The 17526-nt window shown below is 37.4% G+C and overlaps 4 protein-coding genes across 6 annotated transcripts in view; 2 read left to right on the forward strand and 2 right to left on the reverse strand.

Moving 5' to 3' along the window:
* Positions 1-4639, reverse strand: part of clcn3 (chloride channel 3) — a 43436-nt gene extending 38797 nt beyond the window's left edge. For both annotated transcript variants that reach the window (XM_079453053.1, XM_079453050.1), the window contains exon 1: positions 4483-4639. The gene's annotated coding sequence lies outside the window, so the exon portion shown is untranslated. The remainder of the gene's footprint in view (positions 1-4482) is intronic.
* A 222-nt stretch (positions 4640-4861) lies between these two features.
* nit1 (nitrilase 1) lies at positions 4862-8273 on the reverse strand. Of its 2 annotated transcripts, XM_079457690.1 has the most exons (6): positions 7928-8273; positions 7424-7654; positions 7078-7181; positions 6145-6281; positions 5896-6021; positions 4862-5325 (listed from the first exon to the last, which is right to left on the reverse strand). In XM_079457690.1, exons 1-6 carry the CDS (start codon positions 8008-8010, stop codon positions 5065-5067), a joined length of 942 nt encoding a protein of 313 aa, XP_079313816.1. In that variant the 5' UTR covers positions 8011-8273; the 3' UTR covers positions 4862-5064. The 2 variants fall into 2 exon arrangements, with proteins under 2 accessions (XP_079313816.1, XP_079313815.1); XM_079457689.1 differs by lacking the exon at positions 7928-8273 and having other exon boundaries at positions 4863-5325; positions 7424-7867.
* Positions 8274-8647: 374 nt separating this feature from the next.
* On the forward strand, positions 8648-10869 carry pfdn2 (prefoldin subunit 2). Its single transcript, XM_079470451.1, has 4 exons — positions 8648-8823; positions 9447-9535; positions 9809-9932; positions 10036-10869. The coding sequence occupies exons 1-4, from the start codon at positions 8749-8751 to the stop codon at positions 10222-10224; spliced, it is 477 nt and encodes a 158-aa protein (XP_079326577.1). The 5' UTR covers positions 8648-8748; the 3' UTR covers positions 10225-10869.
* A 2464-nt stretch (positions 10870-13333) lies between these two features.
* Positions 13334-17142, forward strand: b4gat1 (beta-1,4-glucuronyltransferase 1). The gene is made up of 2 exons (XM_079467055.1): positions 13334-14752; positions 16093-17142. Exons 1-2 carry the CDS (start codon positions 13649-13651, stop codon positions 16282-16284), a joined length of 1296 nt encoding a protein of 431 aa, XP_079323181.1. The 5' UTR covers positions 13334-13648; the 3' UTR covers positions 16285-17142.
* The last annotated feature ends 384 nt before the right edge of the window (positions 17143-17526 follow it).

The raw sequence follows: 17526 nt of genomic DNA on the forward strand, positions 1-17526 counted from the left end.
ATGTATGTGTTTTTTAGGCTTCCAGAAGAAAATACATAAATTATACAAAAACAAGCATTTAAGTATTTTAATAAAATCTAAATAAATTTTTTCAAAACAATAAAATCTTAGTGATATTTTGAAGAAACAAAGTGATATTTGAAAAAAATGTATTGTTCACACATGTGGAAATTCATCTTCGGCCCCAATAACATATAGCATAAATACACTTGACACACACTGAAGTACAGTAAACACACAAGACATTCAAAAGCTTCTTACCCTGTCGTTTACCTACAACATAATAAGTGTGTTGATTTAAGCCTAAGACTGAAAACTTAAACCTAACTTAGACCTCATCCTTAGGGGTAATTTATTTAATAAAGCAATGACAGATGGTATAAAAGATTTCTAGTTGCTATGGTATCCTCTCGGATGACATGTGTGTGAGTAAATTCCATATTTCAGAGCACTATTCCTTTAGAATTAATTGTTACCTTTCTTTAAATATGACCCACATGTTTATAGAGATAATGTTCTGATTGGGTCAGATGATTATTGATATTAATAGTACTGGTATTTCAGATCATAACTGCCCCCTACTGGAGCTTGAAGCACAACCCTCAAGTTAAAATATTGAAAATGAACATGGTAAATGACAACAGCAAGTGCTCCGTACTGTATAACCCCGATCAGTTAAACAAAGCATATTAGATTGCATTCAAACATTGTTGATAACAAACTTTTATTCATTTACTTTCATGAGTTGACAGGAACAAAATTGTACCATAAGGTTTTTGGTCATGTAGAAATCAAGGAAATATCTTTTAAAATAGTCAAATTCTACCGTGATATATTGGTCAAAGGATTGGCCTCATGACTTACAGCTGAATGTTTGAATGTTGAGAATGAATGTTTCCCTGCTGCTTGAATCGTTAACTTTGAATCTAATTCATTTCCAGAGACAATGTTTCCTTATACCTCCGGTTTGTAATTCCTTCCTCTGGTCTCTTTCAGTTTACCTCCTTCCTTTTTTCTCTTTCTAGTCTACTTCTGCTGTCTCATATCTCTTTATCTCTATCGTGAGTCAAACTACCGGCCACAGGTTACCAATAGACTGAGGGCAGTTCTAATGCAAATAACTAACTTTATAATGACAGCATCCATGTTCATCTCAACACACTTGAAAGTGTGTTACTTCAAAAACAGCAGCTGAATAATAATAAATGAATGATCCAAACAGCCTTAGGCACCCATATTTCATTGGTTAAATAAACAGATACCCACCCAAACCCATGCCATTGTCCAAGCCTTTTGCTGAGCTGGACAGCATGCTCAAACAAATAGCATCACAGAGACATAGCTTTGGGGGGAATTAAACTACAAATATTGAAGTTGTCACTACATAAACACACATATGCACACACAGTTTAAAGTATGAGATATAAAGATGTTTTTCCTCTTTTTCACATACTGTAAAAGCCTTTAATGCTTTATATTGCTATACTTTACAGAAAGTGTAACAAAAAAATCATGTAACTCAAGAATGTACTTCACTGGGCACTGCACAAGAGACCCTCTGCAAAATGTTCAACTGTCTGGGGAAATGCTTCAGTTGTATCAAATTAAGCTAGCAAATCAATTTATTTGCCTCCGTTTGAGTGTCTTTATGCTCAGAGTGAGGTCAGAGTTATAAGAGATTTAAGAATCAGAAAAACATGCTCAATAAAGACAAAATTTGCAGTAGTGTAGTGTTATATAAAAGCTCGGCACAGGTGATTGGAGAGATTTTTTAAAGAAGAGCTGTGTTGGCCAGCCTGTTGGGTCCTAGAGTAGATCTTGGTGACTGACGACAGGCTATAGGTGACATCATCTAAATGGATCAAGCGTGTTGATTAGGTCACAACAGCAACCAAGCCAAAAGTAATGTCAGCAAGAAGAAAGGTTTGTAAATATAGTGATATATACAGATTGTAAATATAGTGCAGTGTCAGATGAATTTGCAAAAAAGATGAGATATGTTGAAAAAACAAATCACATTCATGTTTCAATAGTTATCAATCACAGATAATCTCAAAATGGCTAAATATGAACCAATTAAACTCCCTGATCAATATTTCTGTTTATCACAATCATCACAACACATTTAAAAAAATCCTTGATAATTCCAGGTTATATATGACCAGTGCAACCATTATCTGTGTATGACCTATTGTGCAAAATCTGTTGTTTTGGCTGCTGTCAGAAATTATATGCAACTACTGCATTTTAAGACACAAAGCCTCGAACACTATTACACAATTTTAACCACCTCTCTCCTTCCCTGTTGTCATGGACGTATCACCTAGGTAATAGTTGCTTGGAGATGAATCATCATTTTCAGATCCGCATGAAATGATGGGTTCTCACTAACAGTTGTTTTCCAAACTGCTAGTAAAGAAGTACATGAATACATCAAGACTACAATAAACCTGACAACATTTATCAGGTTTATTGTCATGTGCCTGTGTAGTAATTATAAAAATCACATTGTGATTATTAAACATTCTGTATCCCACAATGAATACAGTGTAATCTGTACTTTGTGTTTTACCAGATGTGACAATAAACTGCAGCCACGTCTGCTAAATCAACCATGGAAATAAGCAGTGTGATGCAAACATGGTGATTTATATTTATTTCGTAGTCGTTTTGGAAGACCCTTTGTAAAGCTTACAAGTCAATGCTCACCATGGCTGTATTAAGTATGGACATTTTTGAAAATGCACTGAAGATCTCAACAGATTAAATTCTGATAGAGGGAACCTTTTTTTTAAAAACATGTGTAAAGAATAAATGGATAAAAACAAAGGAAATACCTATTTATCACAGGTGGAAAGTGGAGAATGTGACTGTGCTGATTAAGATATTTTGGTCAGAAGAATATATATTTCATTTGGAAATGTGTGAGGATTCATCAATGAGTTAAACATTTTTTACACTAAATGTTTAGAGGAATTTCTAATTTAGCTGCTGGTGGATGTGTGGTGACAAGATTACTGCTGTCTGCGGCTTAGAGTTCCTTTTTGTACAAAAGAAAGTCTACACAAAAATGCAACATGATCATATTTACAGCCGACAGCTGTGAAAGTCAGTTCCCTCTCAAAAAAGAGGGGACCAAAGATGAATTGGGTCACATTCACAAACATAAAAAAAACGTGTGGTTGATATGCTGCTGGGTACTCCAATGCAACTGTCGCATTGTGTTTTCATAGGCAGGTTGGGCTCGGTCATTTTTGAGCCAATCTCCTAAACCATAAATGTCACATCACTTTTCATTTTGGATCAGGAAACAATAGACATTGTCGACAATAGACAATAGACACGGTCAGTCCGTGTTAAATCAACCGTTTTTTAAATATTTCCCGAGCTTTAAAAATTTCCCATCGTCACCTGAAATTTGGAGCCATATTAGAGGAGCTTAAAAATGACCTGAGCAAGATGTCAGCATCATAATTACATTCTTACACTGAGATCGGTATATCTGTTAATTTTACCAATTAACATTTTATGGCAATGGTGACGACTTGGAAAATAAAGAAAGGGTGTGCATTTTTTGTGTTCTTTTTACAAAATGAGCAAGCCAAAGGTCAAGCGTGCTACAATATCACAAAATATTATGCCGCAGTCAAAACTATAGAATGTGCATAAAATCACTTGACAGGTAATGTGCCTTTCTTTAAAATAATAAATCAACATTTATGGTTAATTTCCAAATAGGATACATTTTTAAATGTGAATATCAGCTCAAATAAAATGCTGTCACCTTGAGTAGGCTACAATCACATATTGATTGAGGGTCTTCAACCATGCTCCTGGAGGATGCAAAGTTAAACATAAAACACCAATTCTGATTTCATGGAGAACTGTATACCATGGACCTCAACTGTTCATAGTGTTAATAACAATGAAACTACATATGATTTAATCTCATTTAAACTTCATATCTAATGTAAATATGACAATATTTACCACTTCACATCCACGTGTGTAGAGCTTTAAATGAAGCAATTGCACCCAGACCTGCCAACTTGGCAGGATTATAAATAAAAAACATATGTTTTTTTATTTATCCACTGATGCACTGACAGAGGATCAGTAAAACATAAGCTCTGTTTTATAGGCACATAGGCCTACATGTAAACATGTTTGCGTGGGCATCTTTTGAACAAGGAAAAGTGATCTCTTGCTTTGTGTGAAAATACAAGCGTCCACACAGTAAAACGCTCAGATAACCTGTAACGTCACAGCGCTAATGCCTATGTATCTGACTGGAATCCGTTGAAACCATTACACACACCATGGCAAAACACAATTCGTGTATTTTAAGAGAAACAAATATCGCTTTTGCAGGATGTATCGCTCAAAACTAACGGACCATGGTTTTTAAATTAATCATACAAGAACTGATAATGTAAACCTGCGCTAGAACTGTGTACATCACGCGCTATGTGACAGTCTTACCTCAGCGATGCCTCGATAAGAGCTCTGAAGAAACAAATCATCCCTTCCATATAAACATAGCGAAAGAATATATTTTCTAAAGACTTGTTTATCATGCTGCACTAGTGCAGCTTATTTTGGCCCATTCCTGTGTAAATGACGTTTACTTCCGGTGTCCCCCCTCCGGCTTCACAGAAGAGAAGCTGTGAAATTCAGCTCTTCGTCTCAACTGAATAAATGCAATTTTTCGTGTGAGCCACAAGATCATTCCAAAGTATTACAACAATCGAATAATACTAACAATACGTATCAAATACTATTTGATACAATCCTATTATCATGCTTTATGTAATACTATAACATTTTATGTAAGTGTTCCTAATTTGAATAAAAAAATGGTCAAAGGCAACAGACGTTTTATTTATTTTCTTGAGATTAAAGAGAAATCAATCATATCCAAATGCAAACAGCCGAAAAGAGTCAAACAATTGCAACTAACTTGATCCAAATTGCATTTTGAATTTATTTATAAGTTGTTCAGAATCATAATCAAAATGTACAATAAATACAACATATGTATTATAACACATAATATATGGAAATTTAATCCAAGCTGGAGTAATACTCCTTCTCTCTTCGATGCTGTAGCACTGGCATGTCTCTCCTGATATCATGTAAACCCTGCAGGTCAATCTGAACTATAGCTACGCCAACATCAGAACCCCCACAGTCACCGAGCACCACACCCCATGGATCAATGGCTAGAGCATGTCCATAAGATGTCCTCTTGGCATGATGAGCTCCAACCTGTGCTGCGGCAATAACAAAACATTGTGTTTCGATCGCTCTGGCTCTAAGAAGCGCCTGCAAAATAATAAAAAAAAATCCAGATACTCATTCATACAGTTTAGTGATGCCTTTGAATGTCTCTGGTTTATAAATATACTGACATTAAAACTCTGGTTTACAGTTTAGAGACAGATTTACAGCTCAAGGAAATCATTCTCTGTTGAAAGGCAGACTTCTCCACATATTCTTGCATATACTGTATATAAACTTTCTTTCAGTTTAGAGATGATATTGTAGTATTTCCCCAGTCAAGTAGATTAGACAGTAAGTGCAACCGGAAAATAGCTGTGGCACTGCCAAGATGGTTGAATGACCTGACTTGCTCTAATACGATGGCTGTAATTTTTTACACTCTTGGTGTGAATAGACCATTTGTCGCTGATTTATTTTGTTTTTGGTGTGAAAGACATGCTGTACATTCATTTTCGATAATGTGATAAAAATACTGATAAATCCACCTGTTTTTGCTGGGTTTTCAGCCCATGAAAATTTAAAATGAACTTAAGTAACCATTCCATTGACAGTGAAAACCTATTGTAATGTCAGATGGCATTTGTTAGTGATGACCTCGTGATTCCAATGTACCTCCCAGTGGGCAGTTCCTGTTGGCACAGTAAAAGCTGAAGGGTATGTAAGGATCTCAGCTCCGTGTCTCTGAAGGGCTGACGACAACTCAGGAAAACGGAGATCATAGCAGACACCAAGGCCAACCTACATTAATTCAAATATCATAGCAGTAGCAGAATATTAATATTTAAACTAAATATCAAAACACTAAAAACTATATAACTGCTTGTTGTTGCACTGTGGCTGTTCTGATATGAGCTAATGCACCTTTCCAATTGGTGTCTGGACTGGAGGGAGTAACCGGGGTCCAGGTATAGTAAAAGCACTTTCTTTAAGGGACACGCCTTTACTTGTTAACTCTACATCAAACAAGTGTCCCTTCCTGTACACAGATACAATCTCACCTAGGGGCAGGAAAAGAGCAAGGTTTAATTTTTAAAGGTTTGTTGAAGAGAGAGATCAGATCTAAGACTTTTTGGTGGACAATAAATAAGACAATATGAATAAGGGCATGTTTACACCACAATGTAGAAAAAAGCTGAAAAGTTTTCATTTGCGTTTTTAAAAAGTTTCACATACACACGACACTTGTCAACATGATCTGCGTTTACACAGATCCGTGAAAACAAATAAAAAGGCTGTATTATGCATGCCAGGCCAGTGGGCAATGATGTCTCTTCATTATAAAGAAACTTGCCCACATATGCATACCCAGTTTTAAGCCAATAGTGCCCTATGTTGTGAATATGTGTGTTTAAAGTTAGGTATATGTAAATAATGTTTCCCCGCTGGTCATAGAAGTGCAGTAAATCTACACTTTGTTAATACATTAATAAATATGTTGGGCAGCACAAACACACAATCCTTCACTGTACGTTGCCACTGTTGTTTTGGATATATTTGTGCATGCCTGTAGACTGAACACATAACACAATCCCATGATGTCAGCGTTTAACAGAATTCACATTTTCGCAGTTTACAAGGAGGCGATAACAGTGTCGTATTTAAAAACTTGAACTGCGAGATCAGTTTTCAAAGGTTTTTAGTCCCCCAAAACACAGCTGTCGTGTAAACGAACAGCCAAAATGCTTAAAAAGTTTTCAGTTTTTAATTGAAAACATTGTCATTTAAAACACCCCTAGAAACCACATAGCAACCGAAAGTTTAGACATTAACAGGATAAACCGAAGACAAAAGTACCTTGTTCGTTTATGAGAATGTGGCTGTTATAAATTCGTTGGTCATTTTTCCAGTCATGACCTCTTTCATGGAATCCACCCAGAGACAACCACACGTTGAGCTTTCTAGGACACACAAAACTCTCACATTACCTGTGAATTTTTTAAACATTTGAATGAAATAAATTCTTAAATTTTTTTGCCATCATGTTTAAAAAAACAGTTTACTCAACAATTAAAACTCACTTGTTGTGCCAATCTCAAAAAATGTTTTTATAAATCTCCAGCTGTATGTATTGAAAACAATTACAGTAAATGATGACAGAATTCATTTTTCACCAAATCTGTTTCTTCTGGAGCTAATTTACCTTGCTAGATGAGTGTAGCGAGTTATGATGTCACCATCTAGGCTCTCTGAATGGTGTAGGGTCTCCTCTCGGCTTGAGCCAATATAATCAAAACCTTCAGGTAGAAAGACCATACTCGCCCCACCCTCTTTAGCCTGTTCAACCAATCGCTTGCATGCTGTGAAATTTGCTTCTTTGTCAGGGGTGGAAGTCATCTGACAAACTGCTGCTACAGGAAGGGATGACGACATCCTGACGAAATAAAAAGGATATGACAGTACAGAATGGGTGAAGCATATGAAATAAGGGGTGCTGTATGTTGAAACCATAAACAACATTTGGCAAATATCAGCTAATACAAAAACAGCAGTGACCTAACAGTGATTTAAGTGGTATTTGCTATTATCGGACTGTATATAAAAAATTTAATGCGCTCGTTCTTCATCCGAACCTTAAAAAAATTAAAAACTGAGAATTGTTAAATCAAATGTGGAACTAACAATATATTTAATCGAGAAACATCACCTGATTCGTTTTTGTATTGCCCAAAACTTTAAGGTTAAGAGACCTCCTGGTAATTTTCCCCTCAGTGCAGTGCTGAGTAGCATTGGCAAAGCCGTAAAACCAACTTTAAAACGTTTGATCACGGATTGTACTTTGAGCCCGCTTTCTACAGGGCTAATAACTAACTTGCTGGCATATTGCGAAAACTGAACTTGCACAGTGTTTCTAAATAAACATTAAAAAATTGTTTTCGTAATAAATGCCGTATGCGTTTCATTTAATAATTGAGCAAACCACACAACTAGAAAGGGTACAGCATTAACGATTGATGCTTGACAACCCGGATGTTGTCTCTGATTGGTGCGATGAGTTTGTTCTTCTTCGCTAACATTTATCGGCCGCTGTCAAGTCAGCATTAACGCCGCTTACTGCACAGGAGTTTGGAACGTCACTGCAAATATAATATTTATCTTTTTACATTTTACATATTCACTGTCGTTTCTAAATTCAAAAATTATTCAACTTCGTCAAGGTCAGATTTATCCACGTGTTAATAGATTTTCGTATCTAAATTCAACTATTATTCAACTTTGTCAGTGCCAGATTTTCTAGAGTTAATCAATTTCATGCTTTACATAGCATGGGGCCGTAATGACAATTCAATAAACCAATTCTTTATGCTTTCCACATAATGCATTTACGTGTGCTTTTTAATAAATCGGACATAAATCCTTTGATGACGTGCTGAGCAGATGTTTTCAGACAGGCGTGTTCGCAGCCCGCCGCAAATGTGACGTTTTGAGGTCCTGACGAGTAAGGTGCTGTGTGCAGTGCAGTTCATCATGGCAGCGAACAGTGGCAACAACACGAGCGGTAAAAGCGGTGGCGGAAAGCAGTCCACTCCCTCCGCTGAGCAGGTAACTGGACATTGAGCTTTTTAAAGTAATACACTAACATCTCATCTAGGCTGCCAAGGAGTGATCCAATCTAAATGTTTCCCTATCGTACAACAAAGATCTACAGTTCTGTCTTGATTATAGTCGGGCCGTGGGGTGTGTAGTAAAGCGTGAGCTTGAACGGGAGAATTGCTATGCAGTAATATAAACCTCTGATGTGTTGTGGTATATGAGAATTGAAGTGCATCGACCCCATGAGTTTGTAAATCTATAAACATCAACAAATTGTGGAGGGCCAGTGTAGGCAAATAAGCCTATACTCAAAGGGATCAAGCACAGCCCCTTGCTGTAAGGAATGTGTCTCTTGTGCACATTTGACACTATTTCTGCCATGCAACATATATGGGAGAGCAGAATTAACTAAATGAGGTTCAAGATGACCATACTGATTATTGATTGCTTAGATTATCAGAATCCTTATTAATTATGGGTTTTCCTCAAATAAATTATTAATCGATGATGCGATTGTTTTAAGATTTTAATACAAAATGGATCATAGTCCTGTGAATAGGTAGCGAATTAAACAATTAATTGATCATTTTGTTTTCTTTTTCCACAATGAACATTGGTTGTTTGGGTATTAGGTGGTGGCTACTTTCCAGAGGATGCGTCAGGAGCAGCGCAGTATGGCCTCCAAGGCTGCAGAGTTTGATTTGGAGATCAATGAACACAGGTTTTCTCCAGATTCAGTACTTTTCAAGTGAAACTAAATATGTTAATATGTGTGTGGGTATGTGTCATAATTTTAATGTATATTTTAAACCGTGATCTCTTTGTACGATCATTAAGACAGTATTAGTGCAACATGACACTAGTTATTGAGATTTTATGCTTTATGATTTATTGTTACTGAAATAAGGTCACAATGCAAAAAGAAAATTAACAGAGATAACACACACATTAGATTTTTGGTCTAATTCTAAATTGCAAACTTTTTTCTCCCCAGTCTTGTGATTGACACACTAAAGGAAGTAGATCCTTCCCGGAAGTGCTTCCGTTTAGTTGGAGGTGTCCTTGTGGAGAGGACTGTCAAAGAAGTTCTGCCTGCACTTGAAAACAATAAAGAACAGGTACGATTCTCATGCTTGCTTAAAAAAAAATATTTTGTTTATGTATCGAAATACTTGTTTGTGGCCAATATGTGTGATTAAATTATTTGCCTTTTTCTGTTAGATTCTGAAGATTGTAGAATCTCTTAACACGCAGATGCAGTCAAAAGGGCGGGAGCTGACAGAATATCGTGAACGTTACAATATCCGATTAGTTGGCGAGGACGACAAACAGGGCAAAGCTGATGCCAGTCAAGCCAAAGAAAGTGAAGGAGGAGGGTCTAAAGGTGGCGCTGGAGTCCTTGTCTCATAGTGGATGTTGTCTTAAGTAGCCGGTTAGGAATTGTGCGTGTCAGCACCTTGAAAAACTAAAGAGGGCATGTTACAACTTTGTCTTAGATGTCATTAAACATGGAAAGTGAGTGAAAGTCTTGGTTTCAGTAAAAACCTGAACTTAAAATAATTGAACATAACATGCAACATTCACAAACATTACTAGGTTGAACATGAATACCAGATTGTTAGCAAAGTAGTCATGTCATTTATGTGGTTTGATTAAGTGCAATGTTGCTTTCAATCAAGCATTTTTGTGTCAGTTATTTGCCTTTCTGTAAGTTTATTGCTTTTAAAACAGTTAAAAACATGTTGATGTGCCATGTCTAATGCATTGCATAAATTCATCTGAAACTCACAATTACATTTATTATTTTTTGAGGATTGACTTTCGCTTTCTACTTATGTTAAAAAGAAATAGATTTCTGCTGTTTGTGCAGTCCTTGACTAACATAACCATGAAGACCACTGACTGACTTATGCCAGGACTGTTGAACACAACCATACTCTGTCATTTACGTCACGATTGTATGCGTGTGAATTAAGCCTTTTTATGTTTTGTGGGGTGGTTTTGTTTAACAAATAAAAAATACTTTGAGCAAGATCTCTCTGCCATGTTTTTTTCACAAAATTCACAAATATCACTATTTACCATTAGTAAACATTTGGCATCTATAACACATAGTATTAAAATGTGCACCATTGTTTAATGCATAGGAATCAATTCATTAAGGGTTTAAATACAAATGATCTGGAATGGTCAGAGTCCCACACAATCTAAACTACGTCATATGCTGTCACCATCAGATGCAGAGAAGCTAATTCATGCCTTTATGACATCAAGACTAGATTACTGTAATGCACTATTAGGTGGTTGCCCTGCAGGCCTATTACAGGCCAAACTCCAAATGGTCCAAAATGCGGCAGCTTGAGTTCTTACACGTACAAAAAAGTATGAGCATATTAGCCCGGTTCTGTCAACCTTGCACTGGTTACCTATAAACCATCGCAATAACTTTAAAATCTTGCTTATTACCTATAAAGCCCTGCATGGTTTAGCACCTCACTACTTGAGTGAACTTATCTTGTATTACAGTCCTTCACATGCACTACACTCTCAGGAGTCCAGTCAGTTGGTCATACCTAGAACAGTGGTCTCCAACGTGGTGCCCGTGGGCACCTGGTAGCCCGCATGAACTCTGTAAGGTGCCCACTAAACACAGGGCTCACCAATAATAAATCTGCGACTATACCGATCAGCCAAGTGCTACATCGTCATGAAAGTTTATTATAAGCAAGTGTTATAAGCTTTAATATATTCTTTAATATAAGAAAACTGAATTTGGTTCTGTGAGCTTAAAAATAAGGCTTAAAATAATGTTTAAAGTTTGAAAGTATGTTATCAACAAGTAGCCCTCTAGAGGATTTTTGATATTTTGGTAGCCCTCGCTTACAAAAAGGTTGGAGACCCCTGACCTAGAATTTCAAAATCAAGTGCAGGCGGCAGATCCTTTTCCTATCTAGCGCCTAAACTTTGGAACAGTCTTCCCCGCACTGTCCAGGAGGCAGACACACTGTCTAGACTAAAGACTTTTTAATCTTGCATATACTACACTATCATAATATATATATTCCGAAGGTTTAGGCTGCACTATTTAGATCAACCGGAAACAGGAACACTTCCAATAACAACTGATGCATTTGTTGCATCAAAGACTGCAGAACACTCAGCCAATCTTGTCTCATTGTTCCAAGGTTACTAGAGCGGGCAGGACGCAGTCCAAGGTCACCGGAGAAGTCCATGCCCAGACCTGACAAATGCTGTGATGATAGATCTGGACAAAGGACGTGGCGACTCTAATAATCTAGTAGCGGCTGAAATTTTGTAATCTTAAATCATTTTTATTTTATTGTGCCTTGTTGTGCAAGCACTGTCGAGCTTGTGCAGAGGCTGAGGGGAACTGGAATCCCCTGGTAAGGCCTGGTTTCCCCCTGAGGTTTTTTTCTCCTCCAATGGAGTTTTGGGTTCCTCGCCACCATTTGCATACTGTTTTGCACTGTTTGCCTGGCCTTGGGGTCTACTAGAATTTATAGTTTATTTTATTAACACTGCATATAGGAATTTATAATCTGTCTGATATATGTCCTGTGTTTTCACTTGCATAACCTTATATGTTTTGCTCATAGTCAATGTTTTCTTGTACACCTGCTTCGTAACAATGAAAATTGTAAAAAGCGCTATAGCTAAATAAAGTTGACTTGACACTTGAGACTATAGCCACCTGGGGCAAATTGCTGTGTCCAAGACTGTGTCTTAACAATTAGTCTCACTGACTAGCAATAAATTAGGACTAATCCGTTTAGTTTATTTCTTAGATTTTAATTACACCTAATCTACCTTTTTATGTTACTGACTTTAAGTAGTGATATATGACCCGCCTTGAAGAATAACTTAACTTGTAAGAGACATAACAGTTTTTGCAAACGGACCTTGATCATTGTGTATTATGTGGCTATTTTGTAAATGACGTATGCTGTGTCTCAGAATAAAGCCATTTTAAAGGAATATAGTTTGCCCCACAAAAAAGGAAGTATTAAATTACGGCCAGTTTGGGCCACCATACTATGAGGGCACACGGTATCATATAGTAGTTAAATTGTAAACGTGACATCGAAACATCACCGTTAATATTTTTGTTAGAGGGAGAGGAATCAAAATTTCCGACGAGGATGGGATTCGAACCCACGCGTGCAGAGCACAATGGATTAGCAGTCCATCGCCTTAACCACTCGGCCACCTCGTCTTATCCACCGTCGCTTTGTATTTAGTCTTTCTATATTTGTGCCTGTATCTGACCGTGTGTTTTTGACAAATACATTTAAAGACTATTTAAATGTTTTATCTGCTTGTTAATAATATAAAGAATGTTATATATATATATATATATATATATATATATATATATATATATATATATATATATATATATATATATATAGCAGAAACATTTCGCGCACATGTGCAGCAAAACTACTTTGTTTTCTGAGAGCCAATTGTAGAGTGTTTACGGTAACGACGACGTATAAACACACAACGTATGAACATGCGCCGCCATGCGCAGTGTGTGATCTTCCAGACTGCTATTCTCTTCCTTTCGTGTTCACGATAATCTTTTTGTATACAGCAAAACATGTAACCCTGTTTCTGCTCGAATGCTTTTATAAAATTGACCTCAATCACAGCTTGCTGTGCAAGTCCTGTCCGATGCATGCACGAGGACAACATAGCTAACGTTACATATTGCCACCCTTGCTAAGCCTAGATGATTTGTGCTTCAGCATAACACTTTGTTTCAGGATCTATTTATTTATAACCTATATTGACTAGGTACCAAGTAGGCCTAATGCATTTCTCAAAAAAATGTTCAGTGTTTAAGGTGGTACTGAGTGCTCTTCTTATTGTTGCACTGTTGCAGCTATTATATCTGTCTTTCCTCTCAAAATTCCATGGCAAACAGCAGCGCTACAAGTATTCTGAGCTCTTCGGGTCTAAAAAGGCCTCACAGCAAGGAGAGAAGAACCCAAGACGAGAACATTTCAGATACTCCTTATCCACAGGTGGTATCTTTGACGGAAGCGGGCAATATCGTGTGTATAAAAACCTAATCAAAAGTGACTTTTTGACTAATCCGAAGCCAGGAGGAGATCCAAGATCACACCACTTGGCTTTGGCCACTCATACAACTATTAATAACCTTCATCACTTGAACTCATTGTTGGAGCGCTGGCAGAATCCTCTGTCAGTGGCTATATTCGCTAATAACCAAGATGTCAAGTTTGCCACAGCATTCATCTATGCCCTCAGCATCTTCTGCCCTCAGATTCAAGCTATGGTGGACTTCCATCTGGTCTGCCACTCAGGGGAGATGGCCAGCTTTCCAGAACAGGACCGAGAGCATTTTGCTGGGCTTGAGGAGAAAGGGTGTCCCGGTGTATTCACAAAGCTTCAATCCTATCGAGACAAGTATAAGAACTATGCCATCGGCGCTAATGTCTCTTACCCCAACAATCTTCTCCGCAACGTGGCACGTAGTGGCACAGATGCAGCCTACATCTTGGTGATTGACATTGACATGATCCCGAGCGCTAATTTACACCACCAGTTTGTGACTTTGCTGATGAGAAAAGAACCAGCTGCCGACGAAGTCCTCGTGCTTCCTGCTTTTGAAATCAGACATACTCGCAAGATGCCTGCGTCAAAAGCTGAGCTGGTGCAGCTCTATCAGGTTGGGGAGGTGCGACCATTCTACGATGAACTTTGTCCTCGTTGTCAGGCTCCCACAAACTACTCCCAGTGGGTCAATCTGCCCAGCAAAAGCTCTGGGCCTCTGGAGATGGCACATACCATAAACTGGGTGGACCCGTGGGAACCTTTCTACATTGGAGCGCGATCTGTCCCTCTCTATGATGAGAACTTCAGACAATATGGCTTTAACCGCATCAGTCAGGTGAGTGTGTGGGAATACTATAGCAGGACGCATGCGTGGCCTTCTCGGAAATGTTGTAAGACAAATTAGTTAAAAAATTGTTCACCCAAAAAATGAAAATTATCTCATAATCATTGACCCTCAAACCAACCCAGATGTACAGGACTTGCTTTCTTCAGCTGAACACTAACAAAGATTTTTATATTAAAAAATGTCATCACTATTGGCTGTACTGTGTCAAATTCGAATATAGCTATTGTATAAAACTTTTCAGAAAACTCTTAAAGGGACATTTCACCCAAAAATTACAATTCTGTCATGAATAACTGCCAAGTTGTTCCAAATCTGTATATTGTTTTGTTCTGTTGAACACAGAGAAAGATATTTGTATTTAGATAAATGTTAGCAACTGACTACAATAGCAAAAACATTAAATGGTAATCAAAGTTGCCCCAGAACTGTTCACTTTTCTTAAATGTTTTGTGAAAAACACAAGCGGCAACCTTCCGATCTCTCTCATGAAGCCAACACGTAACAGACTTAAACTGCAATTCATCGACTGGCCGCTAGAGACTGGCTCCAAAACAGAGCAGAATCTCATTGAGCCCCATGTTAAAATGGGCAACTTTACAAATTATTTTGATCTATATAGCTAACTTTACCCTGCATGAGGGTTTCAGCAATCACGTCCTGTGTCGCTAAGATGGCGATGGCCGGTTCCGCCCACTTTAAGCTTCAAAACAGCACCTCAGAATCCTACGGTGATGTTAAGGACGCTACGTCCATGTTATATACAGTCTATGGTTCAACAGAACAAGATAAAATATTATACAATATTTTTTCCTACCATGGTAGTCAATGATGTACCAGAAATGTCTGTTGCTAACCTTTTTCCAAATATCTTTCTATATGTTCAAATTATAATTTTTTTTGGGTGGAGTATCCCTTTAGAAGAATAGTACACCAATCCACAATAACGACTTTTGAGTTGAGCTGCACGACCTTACAGGAAGTCATGATTTGACTTCAACCCATGTAAAAAAACAAATACATGAAGTAGCCCTCAATTTTATGTTTCAAACTGAGATTATTATTATTTTATATAATATTACTTTTGCAACTCCCTGTCATCATGAATTCCACTTATTCTTGAGTTAAATATGTCATTCTTAGAATTTTGAAACTTGAAACTAACATTTACTCTGAGCAGTGTTATGCATACTGTCCCAGGTTTCCTTGCATTTTGCAACATTTGAGCTTTTTGCATTGGCATTTAAAATGTGGTACAAAATATGAATTGTTTCTTTATTTATTATATTCTCATACTGTTATTTATTCATTTCTGAATTTTCCCACTAAAGGCTTGTGAACTTCACATAGCCGGTTACAGATTCTCTGTGGTGAGCAATGCTTTTGTAGTGCACAAAGGGTTTAAGGTCCAGGGAGAGTTCCACAGCAGAAAAGATGAGGAGAACCGTAAAAACCGCCTCCTGTTCCGAAGCTTTAAGGAGAGTCTGAAGTCCAAGTATCCCCACTCACCTCGCCGCTGCTAAGAGAAAGCTTATTAGAGATGTACAAGTCTACATTACACTGGAGTCAAACACTAATCCCTATTCTTCCAGGAGAACAGAAAACTGGAACCTAAAACTTGTTGGTACATATTTCTGTTAAGGTTGTTGCACAATTGAGAACAAAAAAGCACAGCTGGACTGCAAGACCAAGTATTTAATTTGTAAATTGACATGATCTTTCAGGCTTTTTTAGTCCTACTGACACAAAGGTTTAGATCATTTTTGTTGTATTACTGAACACATTTGTTTTTTATACACAAATGTTTGTGTTCAAATGTATTCTGAGAGGCTTTATCTTGTTTTAGTTCAACCTCCTTGAAATTCATTGATTTTATTTTTGCCCAGTTTTGCCAATTGCCCAAAATGTAATGTCTACCATTCAGATACTACACAAATTGCATAAGTTGATATTGGTAGTTGGTATTGTGTTTGTATTATATTTGGTCATTATATGTGTTTGCATTTCTGACAAGACAACTTTCCTCATAAAGATACACAGCTATTAACATATTACAAGTCAATAGGCCACTTTTATAAAGTTTTTTAAATAATGTACCAGATGATGCTGGAGAACACTGATAATACTAGAGAAGGGAAATTATAGTGTTTTAGTTTTTTTCTGACTTGTGGGTTCAGGGTATGAAGTAAAATAAGATGAATGCAGAAATTTGCTGATGAAGAGACTGTAGTCACCACTTCGTCACAAGCAATATACAGTTATACAGTGAGGAAAATAAGTATTTGAACACCCTGCTATTTTGCAAGTTCTCCCATTTAGAAATCATGTAGGGGTCTGAAAGTGTCATCGTAGGTGCATGTCCACTGTGAGAGACATAATCTAAAAAAAATCCAGAAATCACAATGTATGATTTTTTTAACAATTTATTTGTATGATACTGCTGCAAATAAGTATTTGAACACCTGAGAAAATCAATGTTAATATTTGGTACAGCCTTTGTTTGAAATTACAGAGGCCAAACGTTTCCTGTAGTTTTTCACCAGGTTTGCACACACTGCATGAGGGATTTTTGCCCACTCCTCCACACAGATCTTCTCTAGATCAGTCAGGTTTCTGGCCTGTCGCTGAGAAACACGGAGTTTGAGCTCCCTCCAAAGATTCTCTATTGGGTTTAGGTCTGGAGACTGGCTAGGCCACGCCAGAACCTTGATATGCTTCTTACAGAGCCACTCCTTGGTTATCCTGACTGGCTTCGGGTCATTGTC

This window comes from Barbatula barbatula (assembly GCF_947034865.1).
Source record: "Barbatula barbatula genome assembly, chromosome: 1".
NCBI classification, from domain to species: Eukaryota; Metazoa; Chordata; class Actinopteri; order Cypriniformes; family Nemacheilidae; genus Barbatula; species Barbatula barbatula.

Coding starts and splice junctions, on each gene's coding strand:
- nit1 (XM_079457689.1), bottom strand. CDS start 7,740: ATGTTGTTTATGGTTTCAACATACAGCACCCCTTATTTCATATGCTTC. Junction 6,022..6,144: donor TCCAGACACCAATTGGAAAG/GTGCATTAGCTC, acceptor GAATTAATGTAG/GTTGGCCTTGGTGTCTGCTA. Junction 5,326..5,895: donor CAGGAACTGCCCACTGGGAG/GTACATTGGAAT, acceptor ATTATTTTGCAG/GCGCTTCTTAGAGCCAGAGC.
- pfdn2 (XM_079470451.1), top strand. CDS start 8,749: ATGGCAGCGAACAGTGGCAACAACACGAGCGGTAAAAGCGGTGGCGGA. Junction 8,824..9,446: donor CCACTCCCTCCGCTGAGCAG/GTAACTGGACAT, acceptor TTTGGGTATTAG/GTGGTGGCTACTTTCCAGAG. Junction 9,536..9,808: donor TTGGAGATCAATGAACACAG/GTTTTCTCCAGA, acceptor TTTTCTCCCCAG/TCTTGTGATTGACACACTAA.
- b4gat1 (XM_079467055.1), top strand. CDS start 13,649: ATGCATTTCTCAAAAAAATGTTCAGTGTTTAAGGTGGTACTGAGTGCT. Junction 14,753..16,092: donor GCTTTAACCGCATCAGTCAG/GTGAGTGTGTGG, acceptor TTCCCACTAAAG/GCTTGTGAACTTCACATAGC.